Here is a 27,500-nt window from a genome sequence, read left to right as displayed (position 1 = left end):
TAAGCATGTCCTTTAGGTGTTTTACTCGTGTGGGCAACAGAGTGGTTAAGATCTGGCGGGATTAATCCTAAAGTTATCAAGCTACATACTGAAAAATTATCAAATAAATTAAGACTTTAAAAAACAACAACAGGTTGATGAAGTTTTAATATTGTTGCAATCAAAACAGTACATAAGAATGCCCATTTTGGGGTAGACCAATGGTCCATCCAGCCCAGTACCTTTTCATCCGACAAGTGGCCAATGCTAGGTGCTTCGAAGTGAATGAACAGAACTGGGCAATCATCTAGTGACCCATCCCCTGTGGTCCAACATCTGCCAGTCAGAGGCTTAGGGATACCCAGAGCATGGGGTTGCATCCCTGACTATATGGCTAATAGCCATAGATGAAACCTATCCTCCATAAATTTATATAATTCTTTTTTGAACCCATTATACTTTTGGCCTTCACAACATCCCCTGGTAACGAGTTCCACAGGTCGACTGTGAGTGTGTGAAGAAGTACTTCCTTTTGGCTGTTTAACCCCTGGTTCTTGTGTTACATGAAGGGGTAAATAACACTTCCTTATTCACTTTCTCCACACCATTCATGATTTTACAAAGCTCTATCATATTCCTCTTCAGTCATCTCTTTTCTAAGATGAACTTTCCCAGTCTTTTTAATTTCTCCTTGTACGGAAGCTGTTCCATACCTTTAATCATTTTTGTTGCCCTTCCCTGTATCTTTTCCATTTTTAATATTTCTTTTTTGAGCTGGGGCAACTAGAACTGCATGCAGTATTCAAGGTGGGAATAACATGGATTTATATGGTGGCATTATAATATTTACTGTCTTTTTATCTACCATTTTCTAATGGCTCCTAATGTTGTTAGCCTTTTTTGAGTGCTGCTGCAAATTGCGCAGATATTTTTAGAGAACTGTCCACAATGACTCCACACTTTCTTGAGTGGTAACAGATAATTTGGACCCCATCATTTTGTATGTACAGTTGGGATTATATTTTCCAATGTCCATTACTTTTCATTTCTCAACATTGAATTTCATCTGCAATTTTGTTGCTCAGTCACCCAGTTTAGTGAGATCCCGCTGTAACTCTTCACAGTCTGCTTTGGACTTAACCATCTTGAGCAATTTTGTATCATCTGCAAACTTTGCCACCTCACTATTTACCCCTTTTTCCAGATCATTTATGAATAAGTTGAACAGCACTAGTCCCAGTACCCTGGCAGAACCTGCTATTTACCTCTTTCCTTTCTGAAAACTGACCATTCATTCCTATCCTTTGTTTCCTAGCTCTTAACTAGTTACTGGTAAATGAGAGGACCTCCCCTCTTATCCCATGATTACTTACTTTGCTTAAGAGCCTTGGGTGAGGGACCCTGTCAAAGGCTTTCAGAAAAAATTCAAGAACGCTATTTCCACTGGATCACCCTTGTCCACGTTTGTTGACCTTCTCAAAGAATATGAATAGATTGGTGAGGCATGATTTCCCTTCACAAAACTGTGTTGACTCTTCCCCCAACAAATTGTGTTCATCTTTGTGTCTGATAATTTTGGTCTTTACTATAATTTCAACCAATTTGCATGGTACTGAAGTTAGGCTTACTGGTCTGTAATTGCCCAGATAGCCTCTGGAGCCATTTTTAATAATTGGCGTCACATTAGCTATCCTCCAGTCCTCTGGTACAGAAGCTGATTTAAGTGATAGGTTACATACTGCAGTTAGTAGTTCTACAATTTCATATTTGAGTTCCTTCTGAACTCTTGGGTGAATATCATCTAGGGTGACCAGATGTCCTGATTTTATAGGGACAGTCCTGATTTTTGGGTCTTTTTCTTATATAGGCTCCTATTACCCCCCACCCCGGTCCCGATTTTTCACATTTGCTGTCTGGTTACCCTAATATCATCTGGTCCTCGTGACTTATTACAGTTTAACTTATCGCAAAACTTCCTCTACTGACACCTCAGTCTGGGACAGTTCCTCAGATCTGTCACCCAAAAATAATGGCTCAGGTGTGGGAATATCCCTCACAGCCTCTGCAGTGAAGATCAATGCAAAGAATTCATTTAGCTTCTCCACAATGGCCTTGTCTTCCTTCAGTGCTCCTTTAGCATCTTGATTGTCCAGTGACCCCATTGATTGTTCGGCAGGCTTTATGGACTAGTAATATATGATCTAATAAGAACGACAAGTTTCTAATACATAACTAATATAAAATATTGAAAAATAGTGTTCTGACAGAAGAAAATCACATTCTCCAGGGGGAGTTGTGTTTAAAAACTGATGTCATGATGTGGTTCTAAGTTTTTAATTTTTGTGTTATTAATAGTTTTTATGAACTACATAGAGGCAAATTCATAATTATGCACAACTATTTGCAAAGCAAAGAAAAAAAGATCCTATAAGGAATAGTTTTTGCATTTAGATAGATAGATAGATAGATAGATAGATAGATAGATAGATAGATAGATAGAGAATATGCCTGAGTAAAACATTAAATACTTGAATGAAAAAGGGACACATTGTTTGTAAATACTTGGTAAAACAAAATTATTGCACCCAGTATTTTACAAGAATCACCATTCTGATGCTGTCCATTCTGGATATTGCCACCATGGTATGCTTACTATTTGCCTTTGAATTAAAGAAGAGTAGCTTTAGATTCTATTACTATTAATGGCATACTATAAAAAAGAAATACTAATAGAAGTACATATATTTAACCCCAAAAAGTTAAACAAGAAAATACATTTGATTAACCAAATTATTGTTGGCATTGTAGGCACAAAAGTTGAGTTTGATCCAAATATTATGAAGATTCATAATTTATAAATGGAAACTGTGTCAACTTCTTGTTGCCAAGAAGGCCAATGGCATTTTGGGATGTATAAGTAGGGGCATAGCGAGCAGATCGAGGGATGTGATCGTTCCCCTCTATTCGACATTGGTGAGGCCTCATCTGGAGTACTGTGTCCAGTTTTGGGCCCCACACTACAAGAAGGATGTGGATAAATTGGAGAGAGTCCAGCGAAGGGCAACAAAAATGATTAGGGGTCTGGAACACATGACTTATGAGGAGAGGCTGAGGGAACTGGGATTGTTTAGTCTGCAGAAGAGAAGAATGAGGGGGGATTTGTTAGGTGCTTTCAACTATCTGAGAGGGGGTTCCAGAGAGGATGGTTCTAGACTATTCTCAGTGGTAGAAGAGGACAGGACAAGGAGTAATGGTCTCAAGTTGCAGTGGGGGAGGTTTAGGTTGGATATAAGGAAAAACTTTTTCACTAGGAGGGTGGTGAAACACTGGAATGCATTACCTAGGGAGGTGGTAGAATCTCCTTCCTTAGAAGTTTTTAAGGTCAGGCTTGACAAATCCCTGGCTGGGATGATTTAATTGGGGATTGGTCCTGCTTTGAGCAGGGGGTTGGACTAGATGACCTCCTGAGGTCCCTTCCAACCCTGATATTCTATGATTCTATAATTCTATGTGCACAGAGATTTAAGTGCCTTTTTAAGAAGTATCATTTTGACTTGGTATTTTATTTTAAGTTACAGGAATCGAATACTAATGTTTTAATTTTGTATTTTGCATGTCAAGTTTCAGAGTGGAACAGAGTGATAAACACCTACAAATAGAGGTTTATACTAGAAAAATCAACAAAACCTATTAATACTGATATAATGTCATCCTAAGCTTGCAGCTGCCTCTGGGTGTTGTCCTGCTCCCCTTTATGGCACTCCATTGTGGGGAATGCAGACACTGCACAGCTAAAAAGAAACGTACAAAGCAGAAGTGATCTTTAAAAATGCACATGTACTTCATAACGTATTATAATTCTTCCTCTTCTTCTACCTTTTGGATATTATTAAATGTGTTCTTTTGTTGCTTGGACAATTTCAAGAATATCTGATGTACTATATTATGAGGTAATGGATGGCTCATGGGATTGGGAATGGGAGACAGAAACATTCATTTTAAATTGCTAATTATACAATGGCCCAGAACAATAGTGAATGAAAACTATTATAACCAGATCGTGGTTCTGTGGCTTGTATGAAATGTTTTGGTGGTCTTTGCTTATTTCTCACTAGTTAAAACCACAGATCATAGCAACCACTACCATAATTGACACCCTTGCTGGCAGAAAAGAACGAGAAATGCATAAGTCATGGAGACTAACTCCCCTCTCAATCCTAGAAGTTGTCCTCTAGGGTCTAGGCTGAAGCATGCTGATCAGGAGGTGCAGCAAAACATACATTTGGATACCTGTGTTTTATAATTTTTGAGAATGAACAGACAATATCAATCCACAGTGCTATTAATCTAGCACCTTTCCTACAAACTGAATTCACAATTTTTTCTCACCATTAAAATCTAAAACAAAAGTTACCAATTTAGTCAGATTTGAACATCAGCTACTGATTGCCCTATAGTTATTTATCCTGAGGGTTTTCATTGCAAACATTACAGATCCAAAATAAATACTTATTGCATGAAGCAAGCAGAAATTAAAAAGTATAATGGTATTTTGTATTCTGGATCTGGTATGAAAACATATTATTTTGTTCACAGCATTTACAGCCAGTGTGGTAGGGGAACATGCTGTGAAAGAATTCACAATGGAAAGCGTATTCACACAAATTGTTACCAGATTTTTGAAATATGAACTCTGAAGAAGGCTTTGATCCCACAGCACGTCAAAGACTCCGATCATACCATTAATAACCGTGTTACTAAAACCAGGCCTAATAACATTTCATAGTTTATTGATTTCTTACACCTGGCTGCATGTTATTTCACCAAGAACTTATTTCAAGTGAGATTATTATTATTGTTTTAAAGATATAAATAAGTGAACAGATAAATATCAGCTATTCCCACAGGTCATCTGCCTAGAAATGGATGAATCCACTGTTAGAGCAGCCAAAATGACTTGAATCTCAATCTTTTCTCAGAATCCAAGCTTTTTAGAAGATTCATTTTTGTTGAGAAGAGTCGTTCGAATGGCTTGAACTAGTAACCTGCTTACCTCAGCACACTGCTATCTTCCTCTCACAATTCCCAGAATACAGAGCTTCGTCCATCTCTGTGACTACCCTCGGTCTCCCACTTCCCTGTACAGAACCACTACAGAGATCTTAAGCTCTCTTCTCTATATGCCTCCCAGATATACTGGAAAGTGCACCCCCTCTTCTGGATCATGCGGTGCTACAACTTTCAACCCTCAGATTCTCTAATATTGATCACATCCTGGGGAACAGTATATTGAAGAATTACCATGATTCATTAAATTTAATTGCAGTAATAATTAGGGCCCAGCAGACCAGTACTGGTAGCCAACATCTGCAAAGGATGCTTGAAGATTGTTGAGCGTGTACGGAAGAGGGAAGAACTGGCAGCTGAGGGGCTGGTGTGTGGGGGTGGGGAGGAAGGATTTAGGTGACAATTAGGAAGGGAAGGGATCATATGAAGTAGCTTCTTAAAGTTCAGAGACCAAACAAATTTATAATTTGTGTGTGAACTGAACCAGTCTCTTGAGGTTTGTCCAGGATTAGACTGATCCTGCCTTGGTAACACCTGTTCAAATATCTGATACAATAATGAAAAGCGGTGAGATCAGAACATATGGTCCATTCAACTTTTAAACACTAGTACATGTGTGCTGTTGCTGACAAGAAAACAACCAGATTCTATAACCTTGTACATGAATTCTTAATTAAATGTAGTTGAGATGTGGTTAACGAAGAGAAAAGATACTTGATCCAATATTCTGAATTATGGATAGCAAGTTTTCTACAGAGGTTTCAAGTCAAATCAGTTTTAATGTAAGGGGATACTCCATTCAGCACATGGAGAAGCAGGCCAATAAAGAACAAGTAGTTACAGTAAACTAGGTACGGATCATCTTAATGGAAACTGAAGTGCTCACTCCAGGCTCTGAATAGAAAATATTATTTGCTTTGAAAAAAAGAATAAGTCAGAGCCCTTTTCTAACACTCTGTCTATGTATTAATATATCCCAACCATTGTAGTAACTGAGCACTTCCTAAGTATCAAAAAATTGAATTAACAACAACCATTTCCGTCTTCTTCCTTCCCAACTTGCAGAAGAAATCATTTGCTTTGCATTTAATTCTGTAAGTAGCGAGTGCTGTAGCCTTTCCATAATTCTCAGTGGAATAAGCTCCATAGTTTAGGTCTGGTTGCTGTGAAAGTTCTCCCGTCTGGACCCAAAAGCTTCATTGGTCTGGTGGAACAATATTGTAGAAAGTGTTGTGGGACGTGACGGAGTGGCAAGCAGTCTCCCAGTAGGCCAATTGCATGGAGACCACAGAATATGAGAACGAAGACCTTGAGTTTGGCTCTGTATTCAGTGGTCAGCAGCAATGCAGAAAATGGAGCACTGGGATGATGTGTCCACAGGGACTTGTGTAGCCAAGCAGATGTCCTGCATCATTTCATGCAAGCTAAAGATTTGTGTGTATGTGTGTGTGCATACATGTGCGTTACTATTCCTAGATATAAGTTGCAATAATCAAGTTTCGAGGTTACCATTTTTTATCACCTTGGATAGTTAGGCATCTGACTACTACTACTACTAGCACTGACTACTCCAAAAGTTTAGATTTAATCTGAATGCAGATGACCTGGATGGTGGGCGATGTTCTATCAGGGGAAAGGTCTTCTTACCAGCATCACCTCAGTCTTGCTTGGGTTCAGATTTAGCCAGTTGCTCTTCATCCAAAGGCTGACTTCAACAAGGCATTCAGAGAACTGGGAGATGGTACTGTTTATCATTTGATATAAATGAGATGTAGAATTGGGCATCATTTGTGTACTGCTGGCTCACCAATTCTCCCAGTGGTTTCATACTACAAGTCAAATAAAATTAGTAAGAATAGTATGAACTTCATGGGATTCTGCAGGTAAGGGCTGAGAGAAAAACCTGAGTCATTTCAAGGAATTTCCATTCATCTTTGCAGCTTCTTGGAGGCAGGACAGGCGTATCTGTCATGTAGGAAATCTAAGCACAAGCTAAATTAACAAGAACTAGCCCCTCTCTCAAATTCTCTCCTGTCTGTTCACCAGAAAAGACCTGAGGAAGAGCTCTGCGTAACTTGAAAGTTGGTCTCTCACCAACAAAAGTTGGTCCAATAAAAGACATGACCTCACCCACCTTCTTGTCCCTCACCAGAAAAGAGACTAATAATGATCCATGTGGAGAGTCATGCCATCCAAAATAGCTGATTACATTTAAGGACAACCACACCCAGTTTGGATTTGAGCCCTGTGATGCCCTTGTGGTTTTAGCTGGCTGCTTTTGGGGAAAGAGTCTAGAGATTTCCAGAATCTAGCCACTACACGCTTCTCCCAAATCTCTGTTTTCCCCCATGTGGAGGAAGGCAAAGGAAGCTGCTGGGCCTGGTACCCAAGCTGGAACCTGGTGGGTCCAGAAGGCCTGACATACCCTCTGTAGCCTTGACTGCAGTGCTTTGTGTAGTCTAATTAAAATATTTCAAATGCAATTCAAATAAAAATAGTTGAGGACATGATGCCATAATATGCCTACAATATTATAGCATATGTGCCAACTACTAATGTTGCTGGAGCTACACAGCCAAAACCACAATAGTATTAGATAACTAAATACAATAATACAAAAACATAAAATAAGAGCCACTGGATTCATCTGTCAGTAACAAAAAATGAAAATGAGATTGAAATCAGGCACAAAGTCTCCATTATCATATACTTCTCCTAGACTCTCTCTATCACAAGATTACACCTCCAGATGAAAATCCGGGTTAAACTGGAGGCAAGTTGTAGATATGCATAGTTTAACAGGGAACTTTTTGAAATAAAGCCAAAGTTTTAAGAGGATATTTTCTGTTAAAGTAATATAGCAGAAACAAGTTAGAAGATATGCAGAATTAAGTACCCCTAAACAACCTTAACCCTGCCCCCATCCAAAATTAGGAGACAGTGTGACGCGAAATTATGAAACAGCCTTATGCCTGTACCTTACATCTTCTACAACAATCATATGAGCCACATACTTCCAATAAACTGTATCGTAATAGATGTATTTCTGCATTGTAACACCCACCACTGCATATTTACTATCTTGAAGATTTGGGACTATCCTCCAATTTACCCTCAATTGACAAGACAACATGGAGTTCCTTAACTCTGCATTTTCACACTTGGTTTTTTGTTGACTATTTTCATTTTTACCTTAACCAAAAATGTCTTGACTTTCCAATAATTTGTTTGTTTACCTCAAATATTTTAAAAGAGGTTATCCTTTTAACCTATTGACACATACAGTAGTACGCCTTCCCTTCAGTTTAACTAAGTATTTTGTGTCTGAGAATCTCCTTAGATTCTTCTAGGGAGTTGTTTATTTTCCACCAAGTATACAACCTAGATTACAGATGCGTTTATTAGCATATTTCTGTCTCTTTCATGCTAGACCTGCACCAGCATTTCTTCAAAACAGCATGAATCCCCTCCCCTGTTCTTCTCCCCCCACCCATAGACAGATCAAAGTACCATTATTGTTAAGGAAAATGCTGCTTTGTAAAAATGTTGTTATCTGCCTCAGGCAGGAAAGGGATGAAGATTCTGTAGCCACTGGCTTCCCCGCCCACAGAGTGGGGTGAAGTATGTGTGAAGATTTTACCACTTACTACCTGCCTCCACTATGCAAGGAGCTGAATTATATCATCACATTCTCCTGTAGGATAAAGGTTGAAGATGCCACTATCAGAGAAGCATGGATCCTTAATGGAGGCTTTTCTCAGTGGGCTTCCCATTCTGCTTTTTCTGAAGAATCCCCATTGTGCTGGGATGAAATGAGGAAGTGCAATCTCTCCTTCCCCCAAGCATGGTTTGGAGGAATTCCCTGAAGTCTCCTGGGCGTTCAGAAATTCCTTTCAGTGACATTTCACACCCGCCGCCCCCATACACACACACACACACACACACACACACACACACACACACACATATTCAGTTATACAAGGGAGAAGTGGGGAGTGGCACTGGTGCAGGGATTGTGGGAGAGGTGTAATAGTTTCTCCTGCTGCAAAGAGCAGATATCTGAGGGAGTGCACACGGAATGATGATTCCAATGATGCCTGTCCCCTTTAGTACCACATTAGAGGGGTGGAAGCAGGCTGAAGAGAAAAGGTAGGAGAAGATAATGGCTGCCAGTAGCAGATAATTGAGTTAGGATCTCTATCTATTGTTTCAGAGTAGCAGCCGTGTTAGTCTGTATTCTCAAAAAGAAAAGGAGTACTTGTGGCACCTTGGAGACTAACCAATTTATTTGAGCATAAGCTTTCGTGAACTACAGCTCACTTTCAGCTTGTTAGTCTCTAAGGTGCCACAAGTACTCCTTTTATCTATTGTTTGTGGTTTGTCAAGCAGGAGAGCAGTGGGTGAGGGATGAGTTTATATATTTTGATGACTATCCCTGCCCACAACAACAGGATTAGAGACTTGCTTTCCTTATTACATAGAAAATAAAGTCTCTACAAGCCATTTGGTTAATTTTTAATATCCACTAAGGCCCAAAAGATCATTCTGATATTCATAATTCACCAACCTTCATAGTATCTTCCAAATTTTGTACCTCCAATCTTGAAAACTGCAAAACCAGAGCTCTTCAAACCAAACTGGAAGTTTCTAATCATCACTACCTTTAAAATGAGTTGTGACAAAAAAAAAAAAAAAGTCAAATAGACCCCTCTGGAAAGAATTACAAAGCCCACCATTATCATTACAATGACTGGTCGTTTACATAAGACTTCTCACTTGCTAACCGCCATAAAAATATACATGAATGGTTTGAGTCCCTCTCTATTATCCACAGAACATCCAGACCCTGAGTTAGTATCCAAACTTTCACCATTCCTGGAATTTAGCTTTATTGGAAATTCAAAAACAATAACACAATGTAAAATTCAAGCAGTCTCCCTCCTTGAGCTTGCCTGGCTCCAGAGTTTCACTTCAGGACATCTCTAGTTATTCTGCCTCCAGAGAGCCACTCCTACCTCCCTTATCATCCCAGGAGGAATGAATAAGCAGCATATACCACAGAAAATCAGCAAAATTTCAGAGGCCTTATGCAGTGTTCTAATACCTAATGTCACTGTGGGTAAAGAGAAGAGTGCCACCACTTTGCTACAAGGTAGTTTTGCATCTAGATTTGGCAAATGGAAGGATTAGGTTAAAGCCAAGACCCCAGAGTAACGAACTAGATGTGAAATTCTAGCATGACTGCAGATGGAAAAAGCTAGTATGTGTGCTAATGTATCTGTTGGGGAGGAAGGATGGATATTGATAGAGAGTGCTTGCCATTCACTGAACATTTAAGCTGAAGCGACCACAATGTAGAAAATTATTTTAATGAAATAAATATGACGCAAGCAATACAAAGGGTGCTCAAATGGAGGAAAAGGTGACCAAGAAGGCAGCTTAATACTAGAAATCCCAAGAGAAAAAAACAGAAAGGAATTACAATTTTATCTTTATCCTCTATATCTTTAGGGAAATAAATTACTGTTCAATAGATAGCAGAGAATATTCAGATATTGTGCTTCTAGAGGCTAATCATTTACAAAATGACTTACAAATCTACTGGATAACAGGCATTCCCAAATATTCCATGCAAGAGAACTTATTTTCCAATTTGTGTTATGTAGATAAAAAGCTCCCATACTTATAGTCTAACTAATTTAGCAGGCTGAACAAGTGACCTGAAATATGAAATGATGATATTAAAAGATTCCAGGTCTGGGAGAAGTCCTTGCTTTTTCTGGAACAAGAGACCTTAATGAAATGGAATGGTGAAAAAAGTCTATCACAATAAAATCTAGATGGAAACTAGGAGGGCCCAGGGGAGATCTGAAGAAAAGAAAATCAAAGAAATGAAGATAAATTCTTGGAGTGGAATCCTGGCTCCACTGAACTCAGTGGCAAAACTCCTCTTGACTTCAGGCCAGGAATCCTAAAAGAGAGTTAATGGTTTGCTAGACTACATGGGAATAAAAAGAGCTACCAAGGAGGATAAGAATATTGCACAGAAACTAGATAGACTAACTTAATTACAATAGACTTCATGAGAGAATGCAAGGAGGTTGGGGGAGATAGCTAATCCAGATTTTTTTTCATTTTTTAAATGTTTTATATTCCTTTAACATGCACTATGGGTAATTTTGGAAACTACAGGCAAGTAAGTTTTACATTCCTACCAAGTAAAATATTTGAAATAATAACTATACTACACTATACAATAACTATACAACAACAATACAACATCTAGATGAGCAGGATATGATAGGGACAGACTAGAATTGTTTCTTTAAAGAATAATTTTTTTTCTCCAATTAGAATTATTTAAGTGAGCAAACAAAAAGGTGGGTAAAGGAGAACTGGTAAATATTTATTTAGACCTTCAATAAGCCTTTGATAATAACTGCTGAGGAGGGACTTTAAGTAAACTAAGGTGTTCTAGGGTAAGAAATAAAGTTATGTCCCTGATGAAACCAGTTAAGTGATAGAAAACAAGGACCAGGAATAAAACGGTCATTTCTCAGCATGGAACGAGGTTAAACAGTGAGTATACCCTAAGGATCTGTATGTAACTGGTGCTTAGAATATACTTATTAATGGGGTAAAGGAGTAAATAGAGAGGTAACAACACTAGAAAATAACTGATGTTTATTTAGATTAGTCTAATCAATAAAGGATTGTGAAGAACTTTAGAAAAACCTAATAAAGCTAGGTATTTCACAACATAATGGCGGATAAAATTTAATGTAAATAAATGCAAGAAAAATTATATATTGTTTATATATGTTGATGGGTTTACTATTTAATGCAACCACTCCAGAAAAGAGATGTAGGTACTATTGTGGATGCCTCAGTGAAAATCTCTGCTTGAGATGCAATAGAGATTAAAAAGAAAAAACACAACATGTTAGAGTTAAGAGAGGGTATATCACTGAAAATATTACATTGCTTGTACATAAATTGATGGTATGCCATCATCTTGACCACTCTCTTCAGCTGTAGTTAAAAGTTATACAGCAGAAACTAGAAAGAGATAACAAAAATGATTAAAGACACAGTAAATACACCCATATGGGGAAATATTAAATACAACAGTGCTGCTTTGTTTGGGGTTAATCTTGCTGCCACTGAACTCAATGGCAGCAAGAGCAGGGCCTGAGAGAGGAGACGAATAAGAGGCGGCATGACAGAATAATGCGAAATAAAGCAATGTGTAGAAAAAGTCAAATGAACAAACTTATTTATCCTTTCTCACAATATAAAAACATCCAATTTAATACAGCATCTTGCATGATCCCTCTGTCACTACAATCATCTCACTATTAATTCCTTCTCATAATACAAAGGTGCACACCCAATGTAAAAGAGAACTTCAAAAATTCATTCATAACCTGTGGAGCTCACTGCCACAATATATTACTGAGGCAAATAACTTATTAGAATTCATGTACGCTTTTTAATTCTAAGAATGTGATCTGTCACTACACTAGAGTAAAAATTTGTAACGCTCATCTCTTATTTTAACTATCTTAAAAGAGCATTGACTAAATAGCTACATGCTATTTGGGGTTGTAGACTAGACACTGTAGGCCAGATGTTCTGTAACTCCCAGCACCTGTGTGTAGCCCTGTATTTTGAGGCCATCATGTGGCCTGCCCACAATTCACTTAAGCTAAACTAGCCTCAGGGAGGCTCTAACATACACTTTGTTGCAATTGTCCCTTAGGAATTGTTCTGGCAGCCAAGAGTAGCCAGAGCCCAGCATAATCTGGCTTTGCCCCCACCATCCCCTGAGATACTCATCAGAGAACCCCCTAATACCCAGGGGGACTCCACCAACAATATTGCTCCTTCACGCCATGAGGCAATATAATAGGCTGCAACAGAATCCAGAACCCTCTAGCTCCTCAGTTCCAGCAAATCCCATTATCTGTTGTAATGGAAAATTTCAAAATAAGTTATGTTGGACACTGTGTCCTACATGCTTTGCATCTGCCATCCGCCCTGTATTCGTATCAAACACAGATCTCTGCCTCTGTTCTTCTCGCCTATTGTTTAGCTATAATACATGTTCTGCTGCTCAACATTATGTTTCAATACTGTCACTCACAAACAAAGCTAGAAATTACTCCTAGCTCTTAGGTTTGTTTGTTTTTTATTAATTATCATTATTATTATGTATTATTTGTAGTGCAGCAGCTCCCACAGCCACGGTGCAAACATATACAAAGACAGAGCTGAACAGCAGGCAATCTTTTGAGATCTTTTTACATCCACATACTTGGGGGTCCACAACCATATTCCAGTTTTCAGAAAACAATATGGAAGTACCTGTGATTAGGATGCCGTTAATACATTTTCTTATGACTTCTATAATAATAAACCCTATAACTCTAATTGGGTATGATGCTATACAGTCAAAAACACAAAACAAGGCTGCTGTCTCAGGGAGTTTATCATCTTAAATTGGATCAAAACCAAAACAAACAGGGTGTAGCTAGGATGGTGAGACACAAGAGGTCATTTATTGTGTCTGTACAGTGCCTAGTAAAATGGGGCCCAACCAGGTTGTGGCCTTCAGGTGCTACCACTATAGAAATGTTTAATAATATTATTAATAACAATAACAAGAGGAGGAGGAGGAAAATAGCATAACTGGTAGCACAGTTACTTATTGTGAGCAGGGACTAGAAGCTGTTGGAAAATTGGATTTCATGTTAGAGACTTTTAAAATATGTTTATGTAGCTGTAGATATGAAGGATTTCAGGCCTAGCAGAAGAAGTAAGTTTTTGAGAAGTGATCTGAACAAGGAAGGTTGTCACTTGGCACGCAAAACCTGCTTAAGGATATAGGGCCGCAAGGAAGAAGGGATGAAGACAGAGTGGAGAAACAAATTCAGAGAGTGGTTGGACACAATGTTTGGGGAGAAGAAAAGGAGCAGGCGGGGAGTAGCAGGGAATAAATCAGAGATAGGTGTGGAAGCAGTTGTGCAGAGCCTTGAAGTAGGGATAGTAGCTTAAGTTTAAAGCAATGGGATCTAGGACACAGCCCTGAGGAGCCCAACAAAGAGTGTGTGAAGGGAGAACTCTGAATTGAGAGAGACTGAAGGAAAAAAAGCAAAATCTCCAAAGCACAGGAAAGAAGTTGTTTACAAAAAGCAAGGTTCAACTGTAAGGAAAAGAGTAGAGAGAGAGCAAAGAGGAGAAGAGGCCTTTGGATTTAAGTCATTGATCTTAGAGCAGTTCAAGTTTAATAAAGGGGTCAGTACCTGGATTATATCTTGAGTGAAACATTACTGTACAATATACTGTAATTTATAGCATTATGGTTTGAAAATATCTGCCTGAATTTGAAAAAACAAAATGTACATTCTAAGTTGTATTTATTGCAATTCAAATGCTCTAGCACAAAACTGTGTCCACCCCTTTGAAGATTTGGGCTGTATTAATAAATGTACAAATGTAATAACAGGACATTACCTATATATTATCATAGGCTCTTGTTTCAATATATTTCTTTGTTATCAGTAACCCATTTTACTGCAAACAAAGTAAAAGAAAGCGCCAGTCCAACAAGCACAGGTAAGTGTGTCAAGAACCTCAATAAACAACCTAATTACCATTCTAAATATGTTTGTTGCTTTTGTTTACAGGTAGTGGCACAAATAAAATACAACTTTTATATACACTGTCTTTCATACAAGCTGCACCTTGTGCCCCAGGATGTTTTTCAGAGTTAAATAATAAAATAGTAATTTAGTTTTCATGTTCTCTGAGGCAGGGAGTGTCTTTTTGTTCTGTGTTTGTACCTGATTCAGTTGGGCTCCTGGCCCATGACTGGGGCTCATAGGTACTACAATAATAAATAACAATAATAAATAATGATAAGGTTAATTTAAAAAAAATGAGCAGAAGGGGAGAAAAGTAAGAAGTAAATCAAAAATGAAAAGAGAGGTTTTCAGCTACATTTGAGAAGAGGAATTGTTGAGCTATGCCAGAAGATGAACAGGAGACACTGAATGTGGTTTAACTTTATTTCTAAATGTCAGGGAGTATTCAGCAGATAAAAGTGCACAGTTCAGGTAATTCCATAATCATTGACATATTCCTGGGGGAGGCCTTCCCCCTTTATCCATTCTGGTCCCAAGCCAAACTGCTGGTGGGACCTTGTCACCTCCACCCCTCAAATGAGGGTTCATGGGGGTCGATAAAGTGGGGGGAGGGGCTGGCTCCCTGCCATACAAGTCATAGGAGCCCTGATCTCCCCTTTTCCATTCCTTTAAATAATACCTCCTTTACCAGTCCATTTTTATCTGATCACCCTATCCCTTCCCTATAGAGTACCTGTACTAGACATCTGTCCCACTCTTATATACATAGCTTAACCCCTGTTTCATGTTCACTTCAATGAAGTCCCCAACCCGTGGTGGGGAAAGTGACCCTTGCCCCACTACCCCTGGCCTCATCTTGGCCAATCTGGCGGTGACGGAAAAAAATTCTTCCCAGTTCCAGAAAAGAATTACAAGCATAATGCTCACAGCTGATCATGGCAAAACCTGGTAGTCTCCTTTCTCTTCCTGTCACCTGAAAGGGATGGGTGAGCATACACATTATGACCTGGTCTGAAGCTGCTGCAACAAGTAACCCTCTGGCTATCTAACCCTTAAAGGGGCCACATACCTTCTCCTACAAGCCAGACAATGGCTACCACCGCTTAATGTATGGTTAGGTTATTCTATGAGGCAAAGAGTAATAGGCTGTTTTAGACAAGAGATCTGCAGAGGAGAAGCCTCTGATATCAGTGGTAGCAAGATTGTGTGGATGTATCAAGGAATCATGGAGCAGGTCCTCAAGGAATCAATTCTGAAGCACTTAGAGGAGAGGAAAGTGATCAGGAACAGTCAGCACGGATTCATCAAGGGCAAGTCATGCCTGACTAATCTAATTGCCTTCTATGACGAGATAACTGGCTCTGTGGATGAGAAGAAAATAGTGGACGTGTTGTTCCTTGACAAAAGCAAAGCTTTTGACACGGTCTCCCACAGTATTCTTGGCAGACAGTTAAAGCAGTATGGGCTGGATGAATAGACTATGAGGTAGATAGAAAGCTGGCTAGATTGTCGGGCTCAGTGGGTAGTGATCAATGGCTCCATGTCTAGTTGGCAGCCGGTATCAAGTGGAGTGCCCCAAGGGTCAGTCCTGGGGTCGGTTTTGTTCAAAAAATTGATACTGGATCCTAAAATGAAGGGACAGTCAAGTTACTTGTGGATGAGGTGATGTGGTCATGATTTGGGAAAAGTTCTGCATATGCTAAACACATCACAGAGAATAGGCATTCGAGAAGGACATAGATAACACAGTTGCTATAGTAAATAGGACAAAAAAAAGCATGAGCAAGGATTTCAGCAGCGGTGTCCGAAGATGCCAAAGTTACAGAGTGTGAAGATATAATGGAATGTAATGAAAAATATGGAGAGAGAAGAATTTGAGAAGAACTGAGTTCGGGAATGTTCCTATTTCCCGAGAGAAAGACTTTTGTTTTCAAAATATCCCAAAGGGTAATTTTGGGCAATTGCTCTTCTTCCTTGAGTGTTCTCTCATATATGGAATTGATGGGATCTATTCTGTTACCCCTTCTGTTCAAAGTGTATTTGAGGCTGCTGGACAGGTACGTGAGAGGACATGTGATACTACACATAAAACATGGGCTCTAAGTCTCCATCACATCAGTACTGGTCTGGCATAGTGGAATGAGTGACCCAGTGCCTATGTGTGGAGCTGGACAAAGGCTACTGTCTTTGGTGCAAAACAACAAAGAGTTTAATAATGCTGATTGGTGGAAGCAGTCAAAAAAGCCGAAGTATACTGTCTTTGCAGCCCAAACTGAGGGAGCACACCAGGCATCTGCATTACATATTTGTAATCCACATGATGCTTTAAATCATGGCATGCCCCTGGAAGCCAAGAGCACTTTTTTCCATCTTCACCTTGAAGGAAGGTTGTGAATTCTCCTTTTGGATACAGACCTGATAACAGTTCTCCATGCTTTCGTCAATTTGAGATTGGATTACTTTAATATGCTCCGCATGTATGGGATTGCACATTGAGACTAGGTTGTTCTATAAACTTATTAAAAATTAAAATTGTGCATGAAAGTTTTCAGCTTTTTATAATTTGTGAAGTTTGACACGTACTAAAAAATGAAATAATATATTTATCCTTCTAACGTATGACGGCCTAGATTTTCAGCTGGACCGCAGTCTGTTTTGGGCGGTGAAAATGTACACCCGTATTAAGTGTTAGTATTAATATTAGCAATTAGATGGCCAGCAGCCTACCAGTGAGATGGCTTACATGTGCACAAACATTTAGTGAGCTGTGTAACATAAATAGTTGGATCTACAATTCAGTGATGGCATAAAAATGCAGAGGCACATATTTGCACTCACTGTATTGCATCTAGAAAAAGAGTAGCCACTTTTAAGAATCTGGGCCTATAACATTAAAGTTACTCCAACAATAAAGCCCCACATCAAAGGTTGATGGAACCCAAATTGTTTCTGCAGTCTTGGTATTGTGAGTAAAGCATCCTTACTAGCAAAATTACAGCTTGAGTTTTAGTGCTCTTGTAAAATATAGGCAACTCCCATGTTCTAAATTTATGAAAAATTATAAAACTGCACTGCAGAGGAGTCTGCATGTGCATATTTGGACACATATATTTTAAGCATATAATATACATAGTAAACTTAAAAGACAGCACATTCCTATGTAGAACTATTTAGTGAAAAACATGAAAACCTTGCCAAAATGCTGAGAATTCACAGCAGAAATGGCAAAAAGTTTTCAGCAAAGCATCTACTTTGCTGAAAAGACCTAAAGACTCTGCAAAAAACCCCACAGTTTCCTACACATTTCCACAACACCATGCTATGAGGATCTGACACTCTTCTGTTTAAGGCAGCTGAAGTGACTATATTTCTGGAGCGATCTTTTAGTCAAGAGAAAGCAGAATGAATTGTGTATGTGCAACAACTGGGGTTGGAGTAAAGAAAAAAAGAAATAGCAACTGCTGACCCTGGGTAAGACACAGAACATTTAAACAACTAAATAAGAAAAGTCAAAGGGCTGGAATGATTGCAAAGTACAAGAGCATGAGTCTAGAAAGATCAGAAAATTGATGAGCAGAGTAGTAGCATGTAAGAGGATGAAATGAAATATAAAGTAAAACAATATAAGAATGGTAAGTAGGAGAATATAAAATTATAGGGAAACATTACATGTGATTAACAATATCAAGGTAGAGCAGGGACATATTTTAATGATCAAAATTTGATTATTTACTCTTTATTATTTACAGTGGGGTTCACAATGTGTTAAGAATGCACAAACTTTATGAAGGCACAGTGACTGCTCCAAAGATAGCATATTGTAACATGATCCAAAACATCAGCAAAAGTAGTAGACTTAAATGGTATGAACACACTAAGATGGGACACTGCACTCACTCGATTTGCCTGACACTTTCAAATGCTTGGCAGTGGGAGACAGAACCACTACAATTTCAAATGCTCACAGAAGATCCTGTATTTGAATACGATGAGATAAAAGGTCAACCACAAACTTTAAGATTCTATGAATTCTTCAGGCAGTACTCTTTCAATTTCAAACTAAAATCAACTACAAAGGGAAAAAATACAATAGTCTATTGTTGTAAAGTGTATTTGCCCATTTTTTTCCAACCTTTTACTAGGCTAATGGATAAGAATGTGAAATGAAATTTTCAACAGACATTAATATATTATGTTATTAAGTGAAACAGTTCTGATGAGTAGGATATCCTGAGATCTGCATTGCCTATACCTTCACTGGCTCAATGACATGTTTCTCACCTATTTAATAAAGCTTGACATATCTCTATTAATTGAAGTGTTTCCATAGTTTATTTCCTTATATTCTATATCAAGTTTCATACAGTGAATGAGAGACTTGCATCAGAGAGATCTCCTGAAACAGAGCAAGCCTCCAAAGTAAATGGAGATGGATCATCAGATGGGACAATGTAATGATATAAAAAATGGGAAGACGGGGGATTGGAATATTATGAAGTTAAAGAAACAAGGGAATGAAAGTGATTGAAACTGGAATGATAGGTAACCTACTGTAAGTGGTGTGAAAGCATAACAGTAGGGGACTGGAATAATCAGATATGGGAACGACCTAACAATGGAATGCTTTCAAACTGAAGCACCTCAAAAGTGAAATGATCTTAGAGAAGAATAATCACATTTGCCTCTGGGAATAAAATTTAAAGGTTAAAAAAAGTTTGAAAAACTAAAACTTTGAGGTTTATGCAGATGGAACTGCAAAAAGAAAAAATCCATTCTGGGCAAAAGTGGGAAAAGTAAAAGCAGTAGGGTGGGGATCGATGGCAGAATACAAAGGGGAAAGGTTGACTGAAACCGTGCATAGCTGAAACTCCTCCTCTTTCATAGGGCAGAATTGGAGGAGGTAGAAAGCTGGCTGTATTGGGGGTATGCTCATATTTCTAATTTAACTCAGCTTCAATCCTTATTCTCTTCCATTACAGCAAATTTTCTTCCTCTTTCCTCACAGAACCCAAACATAGCCATCCCAGAAAAGAGATATAAAAAGGTTTGGGTGTATGCAAGTCTGTGCAAATAATTTAAATCCTAAAATGAAACAGGTACTAGATTAACGTTAAATGGGAATAATAGTGTACTGGACTGCCTATATGAATACACTTTTCAAGAACACCTGACTTTTGTTTTCCACTTGCTATTTTAAGATCAATGTCTGATTCAAATTCTAGAAAATCCTACTGATATTAGGCCCATTAGCTCCAAGAGTCTGGATTTGCTCTTAAGAAGTAGACTATTTTCATAAGTGAATTCAGACTGCTAATTCAATGGAATTGTTATCATCATTAGAATTTATACTCTCATCATGCTTTAATGGAAGGGGTGAGAGAGGAAGTGATGACAACTCCCTCCCACAAAACCCCAAATGGTAGGATACTTACTTCCCCATCCTCATTTGTCAACTTTCTGCCTTATTCAACTGGCAGCAGAGGGAATTGTGGGAATGGCATAACCACTCATTATCCCCTATTCAGGAACTGCATTTTTTTTCAGTCTTTCAATTTTTCATAGAAACCTGGTAACTAATTTGTTTTTCTAAAACTGCTATGGACAACTTTACAACTTGAAATTTTCCTTCTTCTCTCAAATCTACACAGTTAAATGGAATGTCATTTGATATTCATTGTCAATATTTGATATTCAATGTCATTGGCTAACATAAGTACACATGGCCAACAGATATACAAAGATTTCTGGCATTAACTCCCAGTGAACCATATCAATGTACTGATACATAAAGTCACAGAGGTGTGGCAACCAACCCAATGGAAAGACACAGGAACAGACAGAGACCTGAGTTTGATTTCCAACTGCATTCTCATGCTCCTTGCTAGGCACTACTAAACAGGCAACACTAGCTCTTGTGGAGGTAGAGGAAGTTAGAGTATGAAGTTTGTTCAATAAAGATCCCTCTGATCGATTAAGGAGCTGTGTTCACTGGCTCCGAAGGAACTTTCAAGCCCATCCAAATTTAAATAGGAGGATGTTGGCCATGTTATAAAGGATGTAGTGACAAGTTAGGGGGAAACTGAGGATCTTGAGGGCTCTGACAATGATGTATAAGACCTCAACTTCTATGAGACAACAAAGGTACAAATGTTTCCACACTAATATTGAGAGTGGAGGGAATACGGAATATGCAGCGCTGTCAGCTCTCACAATTTCACCATAATGCTTGAAATAAGTGGCATTTGTCTAAAAAGTTCCAACTCCTGAATCGTGGTTTTTTCATTTGAATCTCAACATTCATTAAAAACAAGAAAAGCTTGGAACTGAGACTCAAGTATAACCTAAAGGCTCAAAAACCAAAGACAAATAAAAAGAACACTTAAAAAAAGAATCTGATGAGTCTTAAAATAATCTCATTAATTTTGGCTTGTCATAAGATTTTTGAAAGTGTGGGGCTGACAATACTAAATATGCAAACAATTAAATAATGAAAAGAATTAAACATGTATGTATTACATTATTTTGTTGTCTAGTTTGTGTGTTAGTTGATTAGAAATGATCCATGTTACTTTACCTTCTGGCAAATGTTAGATGCTGGAGGAAAATAATAACAATAAAATTATATTTGCACAAAAATCTGCACAGCCTATGTTTCATATTACACTCAGAAATACACTCAGCTTTACAAATATGAAAACACTGCTGTGGTGGATAGGCACATGACTTCTTCATGCTTCATAATCCACCTGGGGCATGAAAAGTAGCTACAGTGCCTGATTATTGCATGTCCTATCCATTGTTATTACTTGGCTCACATATTATAAAAAGTTTTAAACGTAACAGATTCCCTGAAATCCAACTAGTTTTAATTCCAGTTATTTGGAATTTTTATTGCACCTTAGCATATTTATCTACATGGTCTGAATCTCTTTGCACTTATATTTGCGAGCGTCAAGAACAGACTTCAGAAAAAGTGAATAAACTATTTGTGTGAAACATTTCACACAGCTGTAGTTTTGAGGCCCTGATGAGTGGATTCCATTGAAGTCAGTGGTGATCTGAGTGGGAACACTGTCCACCCATGTGGGATCAGGGCCACACAGTGAAATCCTCACCCATGGAATTCAATGGGAATTTTGCCAGTAACTTCAAGTGTGTTAGGGTTGCATCCTCAGTCTTTTCTGCTATGCAGTACAGTGATCGTGTGTCATATGCCAATAATTGTTTTTTAAATTGTGTTTAATAAAGTTGTGGCTAATACCTCTTCCAACTAAGTAGACTGGTTTGCTGTGTTTATCTGTCCTCCCACAGTGGCAATGGCAATATGTTTACAAATGTGAATTTTCTTTAACCATGGTAAGAAAACATTGCAGAGTTATGGCAGAAATTTTTGTATTTAAAAATCAATACAGAGTCAGAATAATAGCAAAGCTGGTGCTCTTTACATCAATATATTGGTCCATTTACAGAGACTTTCAAAAATGTTATGGGTACTTACTTTCTATGTAATTGTTATACACATAACTGCCTATTAGTTTAGCTCCTGTTAAAAAAACTGGTAACTTCCTCCATCCATTTTCCCCCACTTCTATGCTTTTCTCTTTGAATAATATAAAATATATTTTTCTACAAACACATACAATGCATATACCACCACGACAGATAGTCTTGAACACAGGATATCAGTAAGTATTATAAACGGTACATCCAACAAAGACATACCATATATGGATGCTTTTATATCTATGTGATAAACTATAGAGCGATACGATACATATATCTATCAAAAACCCTTGACCACCGCATCTGCTCTCTGCCCACTAATCCACATCCTCCAGGCCTGAATCTAAAATTCAAACTGCTGAGCAAGTCCAAAAAGGTGTCATTCTTTTCTAAATAAATCAGCCACAGAAATATTTACTCTCCTCCCACCCCCACCGCCAAATTAAGCTGGCTCAAGGCCCAAGACAAGCAGAATTCAGTCCTGAGTCAGTGACAACTTTTTAATACATTAAAATGTCAAAAATGTAAAGTCTGTTTCCTTGCAGTCCTGCAAATCTGAAACTTGTTCATCATGGGCCTACAACCAGAGTAATTTCACATTTGGGAAGAGAAGAAAGAAACAATCATTTGGCATATTGATTTAGATAAAAAAGATAATTATTGAAAGTATTGGAGGTGCTTGGAATGCTAGAACAGCACACTCATATCCACACTGAGTATTAAGAAAATATTTTATAGTATATAAAAGATTTATGGTAAGGTGGCACTGTTCACATGTAGTCCACTGGAGACTGGGTTTGAAGCTAAATTGTTCTAGAGCAAAATTGTTTGAAGCTAAATTGTTCTAGAGATTGGATTCAGTGCTGTTGAAATCTGGTAAACTGTTGTCAGGAGACATAGGCCCCAATTAGTGGAAATCTCGCAGATCAGATCAGCTGCTTTCATGGGATTTACATAATCTTTTACTGGACCACAATGAGAAACTATTGTGGTCATGCATCAAAACATTTCAGTTGCCGTAGGTAACTAAATAACCTTATCTCAGAATTTGCCATGTTTTAGATATTCTCTATGCTTAGGAAGCACAAGGAATCCTGCAAATACCGAAATTCTATCATCTTATTATCTAAGGCAAAATTGGAAAGCGTGATCTTCTAGTTTTGGATCGACTCAAAATCAAAGTTGAAGGAGCAAGTTCAGATCAAAAGATCTGAATAATTTCTCCATTCCCTAATACTATACACACACATAATTACAAACTGCAAAGAATGCATTTGTTTGCCAATATGTGCATACCCAAAACACGCAAATATTGGCTGATGAATACACACCTGGCACTGTTTTATTGTGTTTATAACGTGGTTAATTTGGGCTATTAAAACAATTAATATGAATTTACAAAAACAAAGAGCTCCACTATAGTATATTTATTTGATACAACTACAGGATATAACACATAAACATATTTATAGTTGCAAATAATTGGATGCTCTTGGCAGTAAGGTAGCAATTTCTATTTTCTCTATTATCCAGCATTTTCCAATTAAAACACTAGCAAGCTGTATCAAATAAGCTGTGTATGAAGTGTGAGTTTTTAAATTTCCTTTAGTTTCCTCTCCTTCTCTTCTTTCAATGTCTTAATTCTTTCTTGTCTCTCCTGGATGTCTTGTCCTCCCTACTCTCTGTCCCCTGATTCTCTTAACTAATGCCTGCCCACCCTGCATCAACAGGAAGCATTGTTAATTGGATCAGCAAGGATGAGACACAGTGCCTGGAAGGTGTGTGACGGAAGTGGGGGTGGGGGAGGCAAGCGCATGTGCTTGGTAAGGCAGAAGAAGGTCCCTTCTCCAAGGGTGGTCCACCTCCCATTGGATGGCTGGAAGGACCAGCTGGGCTGACTGGCTCTTGTGTTCCCTCCTCCCCCCTTGTCTATTTAAATTCTTCCTGGGCTTTTTGAGAGTCCCTTGGTCCATTAACTGCTGCCAAATAACTTTGTCCAGTGATGCCAGAAGAAAGGAGACACGTGGAGTTGAAACTGTGACAATGCTAATTGCTGGTGCCCCCAGTAGACAGAGTTCCATGTGGATAAAGACTAAAAGACCTGCTCCCAGAAATACACGGCACCCGGGATTTCGCTGGTAGACCCTTGTTCCTATAGGAGAAAGGGAGACCTGAAGTCTGAGCGGACTGGTTATATGGATTGGTTATATGGTGGGAGCCCTGTAAGACCATACTAGACCCAGTTAAATGCCTTGTATGTGGGTGGGGGTGGGCATATAGCACTCCTCCCCAGTATTAAATTACTAAAGTTGTGACCTGTTGCTTAAATCCATCCCTGTATCTGTTCATTCACCTGCATGCCCTGAACAATGAGGAGAAGCAGACTTTCAAAAGAGTCACTGTGGATAATCCTGATGCAACCAAATACTCCAGAGCTCAAGATTTGATCCTCTTATCTCTATTTGAAAAAATTAATGCATTTTGAGCAATTGGTGTTTATAATGATAATTCAAAATATTTGTTTCTTTTTTGCCTTTTATATAATCAAATTGAAGCTGCAGTATGCAATATTTTCACCATGACCATGTCTATACAACACACTCATATCCATACAAGCATAGACATGCACAGATACATGCGACTGTACACAATATACATAAACACAACTGCCAAATGGTTACAAACTAAATCTAATAGCAAGTGTCATTCTCTTCTGTAAAATAGCTATTTTTAACACATATGATCTAATTCCTGTTTGCTCTTTAAAGTTTTATTGTCTTGGCATTTTATACAGGAAGAGAGCATTAGCATACTCAGGAGAACTGCTAAAAGTAAAAGGCCTCAAGCTACCTACTGCATGGTTGATAGCATAAAGCATGGGATATAAAAACTTTTGTCTGATTGCTCAGTTTACTTGTTTTAGAGTAGTGTTACTCTCAAGAGCATAAATTCATGTTCTTCTTCTTCTAGTTTTATTACTTCTTTTCTATTATTTAATACATTTAAAGACACTTCTAAAAGACATTTTTTTCCATTTTGAAACAGTAATGGTTTGGAATCTGATAAAACACATTAACATTCACAGTGTTTTTTTCCCCTCTCAAAGTTGATGCAGTAAATGTGTAACAAAGTAATTGGATACATAATAAATAAACATTTCTACATGATTGTATGTAGATATCTATATCTATCAAAATAAAACCAAACAACCTCACCCCAGCAAATCTTTAATCTATTAAAGGTCAAGTAACATAGTAGAAGAAAAACAGAGCTTAGTCTAAATTACTAATATAGCTAAACAGCACTATATTAGCGATTAAAACAAGTATGAAAATGTGAAAGAGAAAACAATGAAAAAAGGCAAATCAGGTCAGCTATTTTAAATACAGGAAGAACTGAAAACATAATTGTACATATTCCAGTATGCATTTAAAAATATCATCCTATGGTGAACTTAAATCTAAGTCTATTTAGATATCATATTCCTAATTATTATATAAATAACCTGGGAAACCATACCTTCAAGGTACATGTTTTACTATTTAGTAAACAAAAACTGCTACATTTGACACCACTGATTAAGGCCAGGCATTTCTAAAGCTTCATACTCATTTCTGAAATCCACAATACATCAATTTTTAATACTTCCACTCTCTCAGCTCCATTAAAAAGATGGTAGGGGAAAGATTTTAGAGTAATTAATGATATAGTTAGCTGCTAAATATTAATAGGAATCGTAGTCTTGCATAAAATATAACATATAAACCTTGCCAATACAGACGCACCAGTAATTAAAGTTGAATATGTAATTACACTGATTTATAAGACACGCAAAAAGTTACACTTTACTAGGTTCTATGTAAACTGTAGGTAACAGTTAAACTTTGCATTTTACGGTTTATATACATGGGCAATATCTCCACTACAGTTCATAAATGGTTTAGAGACTTGTAGTGAAAATTACAACGAATTCCAACATGAAAATTCTTGCTGTACCTTACAGCCAGAGCTGCGACAATGACCACACACGATACAGATACATCTTTCCATAGAATCCAATATTATATGCTTGGTAGTGAGGAAAAAATTATACTGAATAATATTTATACAGAGGGGACCTAAAGCATGGTACCTATGCAGCAAATAGGCTTCCTATAAACAAATGGGTCTCAGGATCCATTTTAATGTTTAGTTTTCAAGTGTACGGTTTTAGCTTTTACTTACCTGTGCTTTTGAGTAACATGGAGTTTCAAAGAAATGCATAATTTTTTTCTAAAAACTCTGCTAACCACTCACTTACATGTGAGGCTGAGGAGAGCAGCCCGGACTGCTATTTCCATTACTGTCAATGTGATCCAGTGAACCATTGAGATCTTCATGGACTGCCTGCAGTAAGCCACTGGATGCGTTATTTATCAATCCTGGGTTACTAAGCAAAGGTAAACTACTCTCTGCCAGTGCAGCCTAGCAAAATAAATAAGATATAGAATTCTTAGCCCATTTATCTATAAAACAGTTTTCATATGTATATACATGTGTACACACATGCATACAGAACCTCATTTTGTACAGTGCAGATAATGATCAGAAGTTTTTTTCCATTCACAATTATTTTCACACGTTGGTTACAATGGTATCTACATTACCAGCTTACTATTTGTGTTAAATGTGTTGAACTATCAGATATGCTACGGCATGCACAGTGCATTCTGTCTTCAAACTATTTCTAACTTTGTATTACGCTAACCCTTGTACTCTTCCACACAATGCATGGTTCCTTTGTAATGCAGGCAGCTGCTATACTTCTAAAAATGACCAGAACTTAACTCAAAATAAAAAAGTCCTGACATTTGCCTCCTATGCATAAAAATTATATATTATAATTAAATTTTAAAGTTTTTGCCATGAGCACCATGTTCCCCAACACTATGATGTGAAATCATTTATGACAGCTGGGATAAATATTAATGCATATCCACATGCATTTGCAAAAGCTTCTATCAATCTAACATTTGCAGCAAAACTGAGTGTTCCAGATTTTGCCACAGGGTGTCCTTCTTGCCTCTTCACATCAAAAGTAGCATGAATTAGAACAGTACTTCTTGCCGTGCTAGGTAATACAACTTACTTGGATGATACGCCCAGCTATTAAGAATGACCACAATGCCCATATAAACACAAATGTGGATAGTTCACGCCACAATATAACAGCAAAGAAAGTATGTCCCACATAAGAACATAATGAATACGTGAAAGGAAAGAATAATTTAGGATTTTTACCTGCAAGCTTGCATTAAGAGCTGC

The 27,500-nt window shown here is 37.9% G+C and overlaps 1 protein-coding gene across 9 annotated transcripts in view; it reads right to left on the bottom strand.

Annotated features, from left to right (window-relative positions):
- The window catches only part of FOXP2 (forkhead box P2), a gene marked incomplete at its 3' end in the record, with an annotated part of 555,064 nt that overhangs the window by 6,575 nt on the left and 520,989 nt on the right, over positions 1–27,500 (bottom strand). For all 9 annotated transcript variants that reach the window (XM_084616818.1, XM_084616823.1, XM_084616824.1 and 6 more), the window contains 2 exons: positions 27,477–27,500; positions 26,497–26,660 (listed from right to left, as the gene is read on the bottom strand). The exon at positions 27,477–27,500 is cut by the window's right edge and continues 46 nt beyond it. In XM_084616818.1, coding sequence (XP_084472944.1) covers positions 26,497–26,660; positions 27,477–27,500 — 188 coding nt within the window. The remainder of the gene's footprint in view (positions 1–26,496; positions 26,661–27,476) is intronic.

This window comes from Lepidochelys olivacea (assembly GCF_965140295.1).
Source record: "Lepidochelys olivacea isolate rLepOli2 genome assembly, chromosome: 1".
NCBI classification, from domain to species: Eukaryota; Metazoa; Chordata; order Testudines; family Cheloniidae; genus Lepidochelys; species Lepidochelys olivacea.
Note: the sequence above shows the minus strand (reverse complement) of the source record. Positions and strands in the feature narration are given on the sequence as shown.